Raw genomic sequence first — 16,780 nt, forward strand, 5'->3', positions numbered from 1 at the left:
TTTAGCAGGCGTAAATATCGTAGTCTGGGACTAAATTTCAAGATCATATGTCCTCTACGCTGGGGAAGTAATTGTACAGCGATTAGAACAAGAATACCCGACAGTTTTTGATTTTATATTTATATTTATTTTTATTTATTTATTTATTTATTTATTTATTTATTTATTTATTTATTTATTTATTTTTTGGTTTTGTTTATTTTCTTTTCTTTACTTTTCTCGAATATTCGACAATCGCACATACACTCCTCATCTTGCCCATTCAAAACACTTTGCAGGGACTCCCTCCTCCCTCCCCCCCCCCTCCCCCCCCCCCCCAACACACAGTTTCATAGTAACTTCCTCCTCCTCCTCCTACTACTACTACTACTACTACTACTACTACTACTACTACTACTACTACTACTACTACTACTACTACTACTACTACTACGACTGCTGCTGCTGCTGCTACTTTCACTATTATCATTACTCCTACTACTACTACTACAACTACTACTACCACTACTACTACTTCTACTACTACTACAACTTCTACAACAACAACAACAACAACTACTACTACTACTACTACTACTACTACTACTACTACTACTACTACTACTACTACTACTTCTAGTACTACTACTACTAATACTAATACGACTATTACAACTACTACTACTACTACTACTACTACTACTACTACTACTACTACTACCACTACTACTACTACTACTACTACTACTACTACTACTACTACTACTACTACTACTACTACGACTACTATTACATTTCTTTTATGTCTTTTATCGTCCATTATTTCTAGAAATTTCACGTCTCTCACTGGCCTTATCATTTCTATCACACCACGCTAACGATTCGTTCACACTCCAACCATCGTTGAGTACAGACGATGCAATTTGTACTGCATTTCATCTTATTTGTTTTCAACGTTTATTTGTTTATTGTTGTGCCGACGAAGGGTTTGTACCCGAAACGCCCATTGTCTTTATTGTTTCCTCCGATTCCTCTCCATCATCACTCTTTCGTTAGTATTTTCGGGACCCCATGCTTCAGGCAGCGCCCACCGCTCTCTACTTAGAACAATGCTACACCGTGGATAAGAATCATTTAAGTGCCATCGTTATTTATATTTACTAAAAACATTACACACACACATTCTCAAACAATTTTTACACTCCTAAACTTGTCTCACACTATTTTTATTTGTGGGGAAAAAACAACAACAAAACAAACAAAAAAACAAAAAAACGATCAAAACAAACACGAAGAAGAAATAGATATGATTTCTGTGCCACTTCATATGACGCATGCGCAGCTGGAAAAGTAACACATTTCTATGACGTGTTGTCGTACGTTTCCGAGGAATCCCCAGTTAAAAATAGATTGACCTCTGTAGTCTGAGACTTCGCAAGCGTAGTCAGAGACTTGATAGTCAGGGACGAAGTCTGACTCCATGAATAGCTTACTTTCCGTCGTCTCTGACTTCCCAAAGTCTTAGACTACAAAGTCTCAGACTTTGCAATAGTCTGAGACTACCATAGTCCCGCTCCATGAATCAGACCCCTGATCCCTATTTATTCCTAGTTCCCCTTTGTCTTACATTCTCTTGGGTGCTTTTTACCTGTAATTCTAGAACTTTTTACTATCCCATTTTTTTCCTTTTTACTGGCGCCGATATAACCTAAATGTGTTGCAAGTGCCGTAAAACCCTTAAAAACAAAAACAAAAACAGAGTTTGTAATATGTAGCCTAACAGACGTGATGTCTAGTTTTACGTTACATGTTGCTGCTTGCCCGGGACCCTTTGTAAAGCACTTTGAGACTTTCGAGTGGATATTATGCTACATAAATTACTATAATCAGGTAAATACTGTAACAAATACATTAACCATTTGCCCCGTCCTACATGTTAAATGTTGGTGTTGTCCAGGAACCCATTGTAAAGCGCTTTGAGCACGTTTAGTGGATATTGGGCTATATAAAAGCTCAGAGTCAGAGCTCAAATCCACTTTCACAATTTCTCATTTTTAATATCTTGTAGAAAATTAAAATAAGAATTTAAATATTTTCAATTTAAAGTAAAACGAGACATTTATAAATATATTGGGGGAGGGGGGTGCCCGATGGCTCAGTTGGTAGAGCAATCGCTTCACACCCAAAGAAACCAAGATCGAACCCGGGTGAATTTGAGATTATTTTTTTTTGCACCGACCCCTAATCCACCCAGCAGTGATAGATCCGGTGGAAAGTGCTTTCGGGATAGACAGCGTCCTACCCAAAGCGTAGCGAGCAAGCAATTGCTATTTTTTTTTTTTTTTTTAGTTTCACGCTATAGAAACCGGGGATAAACCCCAGCTGCATGTGGCCTGATGGTTATGAAGGACTGCTTTATGAATAGGGAATGAGATTAGCGGAAGAGTAGCGTCCCTTGATTGGACGTCACCTTAAAGAGAGAACGTCAATTTGGTTTTGAAGTGTCTCAAGCCGCTTTCACCGGAAGCGAGGACGAGAAACGCATGCGCACAACCAACATGACGTTCTCTGTCTAATAACTTTTTCCGCCGGTTTTTCACAGACTATGGGTGACGTCAAATCAAGGGACGCTACTCTTCCGCTAATCTCATTCCCTATACGGATAAATATGTAATGCAATGAAATAAATTGTAATATGGGGCTTTGCTGGTCTAGTGGTCCAACACTCACCTTCAGACCTGTTGGTCCTGGGTTCCAGTCCCAAATTAGCGAATCAGTAGTTGAGATGAAGTGACGTCACATCCCTGGTTTTCTCACTACATATTTTTCATCTATTCCTCTTTCATTTTTCTAGCTTTATATCGTTGTTGTTGTTGTTGTTATTATTATTATTATTATTATTATTATTATTATTATTATTATTATTATTATTATTATTATTATTATTATTATTATTATTATTATTATTATTATTATTATTATTATTATTATTATTATATATTATTATTATTATATTATTATTGTTACTTTTTGTTGTTGTTGTTGTTATTATTATTATTATTATTATTATTATTATTATTATTATTATTATTATTCATTATATTATTATCATTATTATTATTGTTATTATTATTATTATTATTATTATTATTATTATTATTATTATTATATTATTATTATTATTATTATATTTTTATTATCATTATTTTTATTATCATTATTATTATTATTATTATTATATTATTATTATTATTATTATTATTATTATTATTATTATTATTATTATTATTATTCATCCACTACACTTACAATTAATTACATTTCTAGGTATCCACTGTTATTTCACATTTAGCCAAATCTCCCCCCCCCTCTCTCTCTCTCTCTCTCTCTCTCTCTCTCTCTCTCTCTCTCTCTCTCCTCCCCTCAACTCTCTATCTATCTCTTCTCCACCCCCCCCCACATTTTTTCATACCTACTGGGATGTCCGCCTATTTTAATATTCAATCCTTTTTCAATAAATATTTCCCTTCCTTACTTACCCCCCTTTTACATCTATATATAGACACATTGTGTACCCGTTTATCTCTCTCTCTATTTCAACGAGGGATTCTTTCAACCTTTCACACCATTATAAATTTATACCTATATATATATATATATATATATATATATATATATATATATATATATATATATATATATATATATATATATATATATATATATATATATACTATCGGTCTTTCATGGTTGTTTTTTTTTCTATTGCTTACCCTTTTCTTTTTGTTTTGTTTGTTTATTTGTTCGTTGTTGCTATTTATTGTTTTTGTTTTTTTTTTTTGCGGGGGGTGGAGTGGGGGGGGGGTAGTTCTTTTGTTATTATTTTTTCTTTGGGGGGGGGGGTGTTTGATTGTTTGTTTGGTGTTGTTGTTTTTGTTTTCCTTTTTCTTTTCTTTCTGATTGTTTGTTTTGTTTTGATTTGTGACCAGTCTTTTCCTAACCGTATTCTATCATATTGAACACGGTTGTAAAAAGACTATGTAATGTCAAATGTTAGTTTTACTATCAAGTTCTACCCATTTTTTTCCTGTACATAATCTAACTTATAAATTTTCCTATTTTTTACTGGAATTCCAATTGACATCTTGGAATTCTTCTTGACATAGTTAATACCGTTGTCAAACACTAGGTCAGATATTGTCCTCCATTTCCTTCGATTTACTTTCTTTCCTATCGATTTATGATTGTATACAGTAGAACCCTGTCAAATTATGATTGTATACAGTAAAACCCTGTCAAGTTATGATTGTATACAGTAAGACACTGTCAAGTTATGATTGTATACAGTAAGACACTGTCAAGTTATGATTGTATACAGTAAAACCCTGTCAAGTTATGATTGTATACAGTAAAACCCTGTCAAGTTATGATTGTATACAGTAAGACACTGTCAAGTTATGATTGTATACACAAAAACCCTGTCAAGTTATGATTGTATACAGTAAAACCCTGTCAAGTTATGATTGTATACAGTAAAACCCTGTCAAGTTACGATTGTATACAGTAAAACCCTGTCAAGTTATGATTGTATACAGTAAGACACTGTCAAGTTATGATTGTATACAGTAAAACCCTGTCAAGTTATGATTGTATACAGTAAAACCCTGTCAAGTTATGATTGTATACAGTAAGACACTGTCAAGTTATGATTGTATACACAAAAACCCTGTCAAGTTATGATTGTATACAGTAAAACCCTGTCAAGTTATGAATGTATACAGTAAAACCCTGTAAAGTTATGATTGTATATAGTAGAACCCTGTCAAGTTATGATTGTATACAGTAAAACCCTGTCAAGTTATGATTGTATACACAAAAACCCTGTCAAGTTATGATTGTATACAGTAAAACCCTGTCAAGTTATGATTGTATACAGTAAAACCCTGTCAAGTTATGATTGTATACAGTAAAACCCTGTCAAGTTATGATTGTATACAGTAAGACACTGTCAAGTTATGATTGTATACACAAAAACCCTGTCAAATTATGATTGTATACAGTAAAACCCTGTCAAATTATGATTGTATACAGTAAAACCCTGTCAAGTTATGATTGTATACAGTAAAACCTTTCCAAGTTATGATTGTATACAGTAAAACCCTGTCAAGTTATGATTGTATACAGTAAAACCCTGTCAAGTTATGATTGTATACAGTAAACTCTGTCAAGTTATGATTGTATACAGTAAAACCCTGTAAAGTTATGATTGTATACAGTAGAACCCTGTCAAATTATGATTGTATACAGTAAAACCCTGTCAAGTTATGATTATATACAGTAGAACCCTGTCAAGTTATGATTGTATACAGTAGAACCCTGTCAAGTTATGATTGTATACAGTAGAACTCTGTCAAGTTATGAATGTATACAGTAAAACCCTGTAAAGTTATGATTGTATACAGTAGAACCCTGTCAAGTTATGATTGTATACAGTAAAACCCTGTCAAGTTATGATTGTATACAGTAGAACCCTGTCAAGTTATGATTGTATACAGTAAAACCCTGTCAAGTTATGATTGTATACAGTAGAACCCTGTCAAGTTATGATTGTATACAGTAAAACCCTGTAAAGTTATGATTGTATACAGTAGAACCCTGTCAAGTTATGATTGCATACACATAAACCCTGTCAAGTTATGATTGTATACAGTAAAACCCTGTAAAGTTATGATTGTATACAGTAGATTCTGTTAAAGCTAGTTTCAAGTTACTCGGATTAGAAATATTTGGTTTCATTTATTTTTTTTTTATTTTTTTTTTTATTCATTTGAATGGTCACATGACTTATTCCTTTATTTATTTATTATTTCTATCACTCATATCGGTCACATGGTTTATACCTTTATTTATTTATTTATTTATTCGTTCTCTTATTCCCATCGGTCATGTGATATATACCTTTATTTATTTATTCTTTCTCTCACTCCCATTGGTCACATGGTTTACACCTTTATTTATCTATTTATTCTTTCTCTCACTCCCATTGGTCACATGGTTTATACCTTTATTTATTTATTTATTCTTTCTCTCACTCCCTATCATTCACAGCCCGATTACGGTCCAGTAAGTTTGTGTGTGTGTGTGTGTGTGTGTGTGTGTGTAACCTGGGTGTCACGTGATCTGGTGTTCCGTGTGTCTTTAATCACCTCACAACGATTTTAGGTCGGGATCGACGTGCTCTTATTTGCAGGTCTGATAACCCAATTCAGTATGGGTTCATTGTTGTAGTGGAAATCTCAAAACAAAAAAACAAATGACGCAAAATATTGTCCATTACAACAATGTTAAACTAGGCCCATAATTTGGCTCACATGTCAGACCGGCATATATGTATACTTTGGTCAGGATGGTTTACTTACAACAACAACAAAAACAAAAAAAAAGGAAAGAAAAATAAACAAGTAAAATTGTGAAATCTGGTCTCGATTTTTAAAATTTAATATCCTTTTCTGGCATTTGGTCCAGCCCAACGCGTAATTATTTTCAGGTCTGATAACCCAAACTGTTATGGCCTCGTTGTTGTAATGGAAATACACTCAAAGCAACGCAAAATATTCTCAATTACAAATTACAACAATGTTAAAACAAGCCCCATAATTGGGTCCGCTTGTAAGACCTGCAAAGATGGTTACGTCGGTCCATCCAGACATTTTACCGTTGTGAGACAAAGGGTTGCATATAAGTGACCCCTCGTCTCAAAACGGTATTATGCCGGGATGGACCAGGTGCTAAAAAGTCAAATTATAGTTAAACTGGTCAAAAGTATGAAACATTGGTATTTAGCACAGTAAAATATGATATTTCTTCTCCTCTATAAAGCAAATAAATTCAACTTAAGCATGATATTCCTGGCTACAAATTCCATTTTCAGCATCTTAATAATCCCGACTTAATACCGTTTTGGGACGAGGGGTCACATATGAAGAGTGCTTTTCCAAAACTCAGTTTCTCAGTTTCGCCATTGTTCCGATAGTTTAGAGGCAGTTACTAAGTTACCATGCGTTATTACCAGGGAACAACAAGAGATGAAGTGAATAGAAAAGTGCCAGAATACAATAGAAATTTTTTTTTTCGGCGGTAATGGGGTTTGAACCCGCGACCGTATTGGTACGACAACTCGGCCTGGCCGGTGAGAGAGGGACTCTACCGTATGAGCTATCCACGAACCCAAAAAAATTCGTATCAAACTCCGGTCATTCATTACTAGATCCAGGGAAGTGACGTTACGACTGTTGAAGCGTATTGCATCAACATCAATAAGTTTCTTGGTAGGAAACAATCAAAAAGTGTATACAAACATCCACTTAGAAAGTTTTGGAAAACCATTCCTCGTATATCCGTCAAGAACTGAACAAGTGTGTATGAAAGGTGCCAGACAAAGCAAGAAAAGAAAAATACAAGGTAAAAAAAAAACCAATCCAAAAAATCAGTCGAGCTCGACTGGGTTTCGAACCTCAGACCGTCTGATTGCCGCTCTGTATTTTTCTTTACTTTATTAACACGCCTTTCCGTTAAACTCAAACCGTTACAGAAACGCAGACGGACAAACCAAATCCTTTTTTTAGCTTGGGCGACCGAAAAGTTTCTGAAAAAGTTAGCTCAGGATAGAGAAGGATGGAAACTGTTTGTCTGTGGCCTATACCCTGACCCAGGGTGAAAAAGGCAATGATGATGATGATAGAGAAGGATGGAAACTGTTTGTCTGTGGCCTATACCCTGACCCAGGGTGAAAAAGGCAATGATGATGATGATAGAGAAGGATGGAAACTGTTTGTCTGTGGCCTATACCCTGACCCAGGGTGAAAAAGGCAAAGATGATGATGATAGAGAAGGATGGAAACTGTTTGTCTGTGGCCTATACCCTGACCCAGGGTGAAAAAGGCAATGATGATGATGATAGAGAAGGATGGAAACTGTTTGTCTGTGGCCTATACCCTGACCCAGGGTGAAAAAGGCAATGATGATGATGATGACTTTGTCTGGCACAGTTCATAGACTCTTGTTCAGTTTTTTATCTTACACCGGTGCCTGCTCCTTAATATCTCATATATTCATGTTTAACACGATAACATTTTTTTTCTTTTTACTTTTTGAGTGTGTGTGTGTGTGTACGTGATTTCAACAAAACTCACTATATATATATATATATATATATATATATATATATATATATATATATATATATATATATATATATATATATATATATTATAAAAACATAAACCATGAAATAATAGTGCTTAACTTTTTGATAAAAGGAGCTATTTATAAAATAGTTCTATTAATTAATTCATAATTATACTTGAAATATTACATTTATATATATATATATATATATATATATATATATATAATATATATATATATATATATATATATATATATATATATATATATATATATGCTTTTTCAAATATTTGTGTTTCATTTATCGTAAATTCTATCACAGTTCGAGCGACGTGAGTAAAATTAATTAATTCATTCATCATTGATTAGATGGCATGAATAAATTAGCATATGAATTAAATTGATAAAAAAAGATTGGTTAATAGATATATTTATTATTTGATTAATTAAGATCGATAACAAAATAAATAGATAAATAAATAATTTAATTAATTGATTAAGTAGTTAAATTCAATGGTCGGTCGTTGCTGTGTTGAAGATGGACGGGGTGGAAGACGAGGAGCTCGAGTAGAATGAAGTAAAGACGGAGAGAAAGAAGGAGGATGAGGAGTCATTTTATTCCTAACAAGACCATCGATATGAGCAGCTTTGACTGTACCTTATTTTAACATGCTGCATGGCGTGGTGTGACCTGTCATAACACAAGTAATTGGTGTGCTGTGTGCTGTGACCTCATTTGATGGATTAATGGGAAATAGTTTGTTTTTTGGGAGTTTTTTTCTTTGTTTCTTTTTGTTGTTTTTTTTTTTTCATTTTTGTTTATTTATGGTTTTGTTTTGTTTTATTAGGGTTTGTTTTACTGTTTTGCATTTTTGTTTTTTTCAATTTTGTGTTGGGTTGTTTTATTTTTGTTTTGTTTTTTTTTGTTTTTGTTTTTGTTTTTGTATTTTTTTTTTTGGGGGGGGGGGGGGGGGGGGGAGAGAGAGAGAGTTTATTTTTCCTCGCCCTAGAAATAGGCAAAAATGAAACAGTTATTTTTAGACCATTTTTTGTTTGTTTGGTTGGTTGGTTTATTTTTGGTGTTTTTTTTTTTTTAATTTCTATTAAAAGTTTATTTCACTTTGATCCCATTTAAAACCTTTTTTTTTTTTTTTTCTTCTATTATCTGAGTGTGCCTTTATACTACGATTTATCACTTTGTCATAACATTGGCAGTGTGTTTGTTCCGCGGTCCCTTACTCATCTTATTAATTAGTACCGTCAACGGGGGCTACATAGGGAATGGGAGTAGCGTCCCTTGATTGGACGTCACCTTACAGAGAGAACGTCAATTTGGTTTTGAAGTGTCTCAAGCCGCTTTCACCGGAAGCGAGGACGAGAGACGCATGCGCACAAACAACATGGCGTTCTCTCTCTAATAGCTTTTTTTTTCCGCCGGTGGCGTCACAGACTATGGGTGACGTCCAATCAAGGGACGCTACTCTTCCGCTAATCTCATTCCCTATAGGCGTAGTATCAAAGCTATTGTTCTTAATTTTTACAAGTTAATGGTAGTTGAATAGAAAATATCTATGTACATTGACATGCTCATTTTTAATACTTTTTTTTCTTCCAATTTTGAAAAGTAACAAACATCTCTAGGATTGAGTGAGTTAAAGAAAAAAGAAGGAAAAGATTTATAATGTGTAATGTATACGCCACGACCATATTAATCTCATTCATCTGTGGTGTTTCATTCATCCTATTTTGTTGATAAAGGGGAAACCCGAAATTTTTTTTTTTTTTTTTTTTTTTTTTTTTTTTTTTTTGTAATTAAATTGAAGCTTACATTCAATTTCACATTAATATTTATCTAATGTATAAAATGCAAATTTTCATATTTTAGTTGTGTGAATGTATGAATAAACTAATGTAACATCATATGCGACCCCTCGTCCCAAAACGGTATTAAGTCGGGATGATTAAGATGCTGAAAATGGAATTTATAGCCAGAACCATCATGCTTAAGTTGAATTTATTTGCTTTATAGAGGAGAAGGAATATCATATTTTACTGTGCTAAATTCCAAAATTCCAACGTTTCATATTTTTGACTTTTTAGCATCTGGTCCATCCCGACATAATACCGTTTTGAGACGAGGGGTCACATTCATATATCAAATCACAACACATCATATCATATAACACATCACCTGGTAGAATATCATATCACATTATGTATACGATATGATATCACATCAGTTATAAGGTTTTAATGCTCTCCTTATCAGCCATTTTCATGATTTTTTCCCCAAAAACCTTCACACCCAACTAACCCTAAAATATATTTGTCATCATTCAAACACAACAGCAGTAAGTTCTTGCGTGCGATCCATAATTTCCTTAGCAAAACAAGCTCTACAAAGACACTGGTCATTTTATTCAAATTTTGTGATATACAGCAGCCGTCTGAATGAGAAATATTATATTGTCTGTATCGTAACACATGTGACGATTTTCCTATAGTTGGTAAGTAGATGCCTAGAGGGTTAAAATGGACCAGCCCCCCCCCCCCCCCCCTTACCAACTATATGAAAATCGTCACATTCGTTACGATACAACCAACATTTTTCTTTTGTACGTCATAAAATTTAAAGAAAATGAACAGTGCTGTAGAGCATGTTTTGCTAAAGAAATTATGTATCGCAAGAACTTAATGCTATTGTGTTTGAGTGATATTTTTTTTTATGGGGGGGGGGGGTGTGAAGTCTGGGGCGACATCCTGAAAATGCTGGTAAAGAGAGAGTTAAATGCCCTTAATTCACTCAATCCTAGAGATTTTGATACTTTTCAAAATTGGAAATTAAAAGGTATTAAAAATTAGCATGTACATACATAGATAGTTTTATTCAACTACCATTTATTAAATGCAAAAACTAAAACACATTAACTTTGATACTAGATACGCCTATAATTTGTCTCATAAAAATCTAATAAATGGGCATGGGGTAAAAGTAACCCCGAGTAAACTATGGATATAGTCGGTGTTAGGGTTGAGTGAGTTAAAACGTAGTTTACAAGATTACACACCAAGATACGACAGTCTAGTTGTCAATTGTGATTATTCCATGTCTTAAAAACCCCGATCTTTTTATTGAAATGATTAAACCTCTAAACTGTGATTTTACCTCTGTCGACTCAGGTGACAGTCGAAAAGCAGGAAGAGCTCCGGACAAAGGCAAACCTGAGCCTGCCAAGGACAAAGGGAAGGGAGGCGGAGGGAAGGACGCCAAAGGAGGAAAGGGGAAAGAGGTGAGGAGGAGCAGGAGGGAGAAAGAGGAGGAGGAGGAAGAAGAAGAAGGGGAGGGAAGCGGAAGAAGAAGAAGGAGGAGGAGGATGATGAAGAAGAAGCAACAGAAGAAAAAGAAGGAGGAGGATGAGGGAGAAAGAGGAGGAAGAGGAGGGAGAAAGAGGAGGATGAGAATGAAGAAGAAGCAGCAACAGAAGAAAAAGAAGGAGGAGGAGGAGGAGGGAAGTGGAAGAAGAAGAAGAAGAAGGAGGAAGAAGATTGAGGCTGATGGATTGAGGAAAGATAAATTGTTAAATTACCAGATCATTTCAGGTTGAAAAGGGGGGAGGGGAGGGGGGAGGGGAGGAGTGTCCGGATAGCTCGGTTGGTAGAGCAATGTGACCCCTCGTCTGAAAACGGTATTAAGTCTGGATGATTAAGATGCTGAAAATGGAATTTGTAGCCAGAAATATGTATCATGCTTAAGTTGAGTTTATTATGCTTTATAGATAGTTCGAAGATGACGTCACTCAGGTCTTTGTTATTGTTTTTTGCCATCCGCGTTTATGAGTAATGCTCACTGAACTGTATTAACCTGACTATAAACGTTCATGGGTACACACACTTTTGTGTGTTGGTCCGTTATACTTCCGGATGGCAATGTTGTGAGTATTATGAGCTTCTTATCCGAGCGCATACTATCTATAGAGGAGAAGGAATATCATATTTTACTGTTCTAAATACCAACGTTTCATATTTTTGACCAGTTTGACTACAAGTAATTTGACTTTTTAGCATCTGGTCCATCCCGACATAATACCGTTTTGAGACGAGGGGTCACCAATGGCTTCACGTGCAAAAAAGGGATTGAGGTCGATCCCAAGTGAAAATGAGATTTTTGTCTGCCCCCCCCCCCCCCTTTTTTTTTTCCATGTCATGCCCCCCTAACAGTAATTGGGTAACTGGCTCTTATCGATCTAGTGGAAAGTACTTTGCGACAGACTATGTGTGTCCTATCCAAAGGGCAAATAGCAATTGATTGCTATTGTCTGTTTCACGCCATAGAAACCGGGATAAACTCGGTGAGGGTCATTTTAATAAATCGATGATAGTTGAAGAACGAGTTAAGTTTGGTTTTTGGTTTTTTAATTGCAAGGTGAAAAGGAGCTCCTAACGGGTGATTTGTAATTTATGAAATAGGAATATTCTTCCATATCATGGCTTGCTTGGGGAATTTATAAAGCATACGAATTCTTCGTAATAGTTGGCAAGTCTGAGTCTGACATGACAGCAGCCTCTTATGGTTTTCACACTACTATGTTATGACGATCGACCCAATCAGCAAAGTCCGGTCCGCATTCGTGCACCGTTGCAAACCCGCCGGGTAGCATCGTCACAACACACCGTTCGACTAGATGCTCTGCCGTCTCAGGTTCTTACCCACAGCGGGTACATGTTGGACAGGTAGAAAGACCCCACCAATGAAGCGCACTGGCCGTGAGGCAGCTCCTCGACCGAAGCCGATTCTCAGTCACCCAGTGTCTCCTCTTACTGGTATCAAAGCCTGGCAACTTCTCACCAAGCTTAGAGGAGTGTACGTCCCCGAGGGATTGAATTCGTTCAAACCGACTTCCATCTCGTATGTGCAGCTCTAGACGTGTCAGGGATTCTGCGTACAAGGGTTGCCGGGTCTTCTTTCGGCTCGAAACGGGGGCGCCGTCCATTATGCGCTTCAGAGGGGTATCCCCATTCCCTCTCTCTTTGATCTTACTGATATGGCAATCACCTGAACGCATTGGGTTTAATTATTGTACGTTTCTTATTTTTATTTCAACCCAAAATTTGGACATTTAATGTCCTATTTTAATCTCAACCCAAAATTCAAATTTCAACCCTAGTTTCCTATTTTAACCTAAATTCCCTATTTCCTTTCCCCTTATTCCCCATTTCTTCCACTCCAGTCCAAAACTGACGCCAAAGGGAAGACAACTCCCGGCCCTAAAAAAGCTGCCACGCCGGTCAAGGCCGCTCCGACACCCGCCCCGCCCTCCACCTCGTCTTTGGGCATGGCAGCAGCAGCCACTTCCGGTAGCGCAGCCGGGGACAAGGAGGGCGTGGAAAGTTTTTCATCGCAGCCGTCTAGCCCGGAACCTGGAACAGTCAGTGACCTTGACCTGGCGGCCACGGAAAAATTATACCGGGACACCCTTACGTCACAGGTTTGTTATTGTTATTTATTATTATTGGTGGCGCTGATCCCAGTCTATGGAACGTGGATGTGACTAATTAATGTCTTATATCTTATCGTTAACTCACTCAACCCTAACACCGACTATATCCGTAGTTTACCCGGGTTACTTTTACCCCATGCCTATTTAATACATTTTTTTTCTGAAACAAATTATAAATAGGCATGGGGTAAAAGTAACCCGGGTAAGCTACGGATATAGTCGGCGTTAGGGTAGAGTGAGTTAAAGACAATGATTCAAATTTATGACCAGTTTTAGTTTTAACTTTCAATTAACTTTTTTATCATCTGGTTCATGCCGACATAATACCGTTTTGAGACGATGGGCGACATATGATGACAATAGCCATCAGTGACTATTTCTATTTCTACACGCCTCTAGCAGAAGTGGAATTCTGCAGGTTTGTGTGATCTTATGGGTTGACACTTGCCTTTGGACTGGCATGGCTTGGGTTCAAGTCCTGCTGTCTGAACCTGAGCTGCCCCAGACTTGGTTTTGGTTCTTTGGAAAAAAATAAATGCTCTACTCCCTTTTTCTCACCGTATTCAGGTTTAAAATGAGTACCTGACTGGGAACAGCGTTGTCTCTGTTGAAAAAAAAAAATATTGTCTGGGTGGGGATCCTGACCTCCCATAGCGGGCAGGGAGGTACATACTGTGTCTTCTATCCCCTTATATCTGTTTTCCAACATGCTTTCTGTCTTTGTCTTGGAATGAGAGTACTTGGTTTTGTCCTTGACCTGGTCGGAGTCCTGGCTGGGAGGGAAACAGTCAAATGCATAGTTGTTTTGGGAGATGATATTTTTTTTCCTTGTAAATCATCTCTCTGTTACTGTTATGTACATTATTATATTTGTTATTTTCAATGTAGAATGTAAGCATTTGAGTGTATTCCTCTTTGTTGGATTTTGTGCTTGTGTCCTGATGAGACTTATAGGTGATCTCAAACTAAGTACATTGGTGGTATGCTCTTGGAATCTATATCTGATCCCTATTTGTTCCCAGTTCCCCTATGTCTTACTTTTTCTTGGGTGCTTTAATTGTAATTCTAGAACTTTTTACTATCCCATTTTCTTCCTTTTTACTGGCGCTGATATAACCTAAATGTGTTGCAAGCGCCGTAAAACCCTTAAAAACAAACAAACAAAAAAATATTGTAATATCGCCGTGCTACAGGTTTCATAATATCCTGTCCTACAAGTTAATTGTTTATGTTTATAAGTATTTTAAGGGTTTTACGGCGCTTGCAACACATTGTCATATCAGCGCCAGTAAAAAAGGAAGAAAATGGGATTGTAAAAAGTTCTCGAATTACAATTAAAGCATCCAAGAATAAGGTAAGACAAAGGGGAATTGGTTCACATAGGGAACAGATGTAGATTCCAAGAGCACACTATCAGTGTACTTAGTTTGCTGTGGGATTGGTATTCCTTGTAAAGTGCTTAGACCACGTTTAGTGGATATTGTGCTATATAAAGGCTCAAGGTGCGGCTATGTGGTCTAGTGGTGTGACACTCGCTTTCGGATCGGAAGGTCCTGGGTTCGAGCCTCGCGCTCGGCGCATAGTTGAGTCCTTGGAAAAGACTCTTTACTCACATTCTCTCACCGTACTCAGGTGTAAAATGAGTACCTGGCCGTTAACAGTGTCGTCTCTATCTGAAAAAAAATTGTAATATCGCCTAACAGGCGTCCCGTCCCTACATGTTAAATGTTGCTGTTGACCAGGGTCCCCTTGTAAAGCGCTTTGAGCACATTTAGGGGATATTGCGCTATATAAAAGCTCATTATTATTATTATCACATTTAGTGGATATTGTGCTATATAAATGCTCAAGGTCTCTTTTCTTTCATCATCTCCAATGTCAGTGGATATTGCGCTATATAAAGCTCCATTTTTTCTTTCATCATCTCCAATGTCAGGCCTACAACATCCTGGGCGACATGCTGGATCAAATGGATCATTTGTTTTCCGCCACCAAAGAGAGTCTGGACCTGACCTGTTGACCCCACACTCACACACATCTGATGACCTTGACCTCTGTGATAGATGATCAATTACAAGAGCCGGCAGGCACACTGATTATCATTGTTATTCATGTTATTATTCTTATTATATGTATTATTTATTTCCAATCCAAATTCTGTTATGTTGGGTGTAGCTATTCATTTAAGAGATCTAAAACACCACCATAATATGCGATTTAATTTATTCTTATTCCCCCTACACACCAAACGGTTCTAACGGCCAGTTGACCTTTAAAGGTGTGTTTGCCACTGGAAGGCGGCTTTCCTTTGATCTTTTTTTTAGCCAGAAAGCAAACCGTTTACCCCATCAATATAAAAAAATATCACTGATATTAAATAAAAATACATATTTGAACTCAGCAGTTCCAAAAGAAAAATACCAGTTAGCCCATCACTATCAATCAAAAAAATATCATTCTGATATTAAATATAAATACATATTTGAACTCAGCAGTTCCAAAAGAAAAATACCAGTTAGCCCATCACTATCAATCAAAAAAATATCATTCTGATATTAAATATAAATACATATTTAAACCCAGCAGGTTCAAATTAACAAAGTTTACGTATACACGCCTAGATTTAATGCCTATTAACATTAACAACAATAATTTTTAAACGTATTTATTGCATTAATCTGCAGTGTAGTTTTGCCCGATTGTTCTCCTCTTTTTCCTTTTTGACAACACGACAACATGAATAGTTAAAAGATCATCACCATCTATATTTACCACCGCACCATTTACACACGAGCAAACTGTTTTGCAGTTTACCTGAACAACGGTATTGTATACATGACATTTATACTGGTAGGTGTGTAGCAGGCATTAAACTTAAACAAAAATAGGTTTGGGGGTAAACTTTGAACTGTGCAGCCCATGTCAATATTTCACAATGAGCACAGAATTACTGGCAAATGTAAAAAAAATATAAAACTATTCTTTCACAGATTGATTTTTCGCAAACAAAAAATAAAAACAAACAAATCCAATGAAACTTAATCTGTTTTGTTTGTTTTTAAGGTTTTACGATTTACGACACTTGCATGCAACATATATATATATATATATATATA

The 16,780-nt window shown here is 36.1% G+C and overlaps 1 protein-coding gene across 4 annotated transcripts in view; it reads left to right on the forward strand.

Annotated features, from left to right (window-relative positions):
• The window catches only part of LOC144960683 (MYCBP-associated protein-like), a gene marked incomplete at its 5' end in the record, with an annotated part of 21,061 nt that extends 4,360 nt beyond the window's left edge, over positions 1 to 16,701 (forward strand). For 2 of the 4 annotated variants that reach the window (XM_078893964.1, XM_078893966.1), the window contains 4 exon segments: positions 6,088 to 6,102; positions 11,347 to 11,456; positions 13,395 to 13,652; positions 15,601 to 16,701. In XM_078893964.1, the coding sequence (XP_078750090.1) occupies positions 6,088 to 6,102; positions 11,347 to 11,456; positions 13,395 to 13,652; positions 15,601 to 15,684 (467 nt within the window). 4 annotated transcript variants of the gene reach the window in all.
• Between the last annotated feature and the right edge of the window lie 79 nt (positions 16,702 to 16,780).

Source organism: Berghia stephanieae, chromosome 15 (assembly GCF_034508935.2).
Source record: "Berghia stephanieae isolate SIO BIC M18660-M18661 chromosome 15, UCSD_Bste_1.3, whole genome shotgun sequence".
Taxonomy (NCBI): Eukaryota; Metazoa; Mollusca; class Gastropoda; order Nudibranchia; family Aeolidiidae; genus Berghia; species Berghia stephanieae.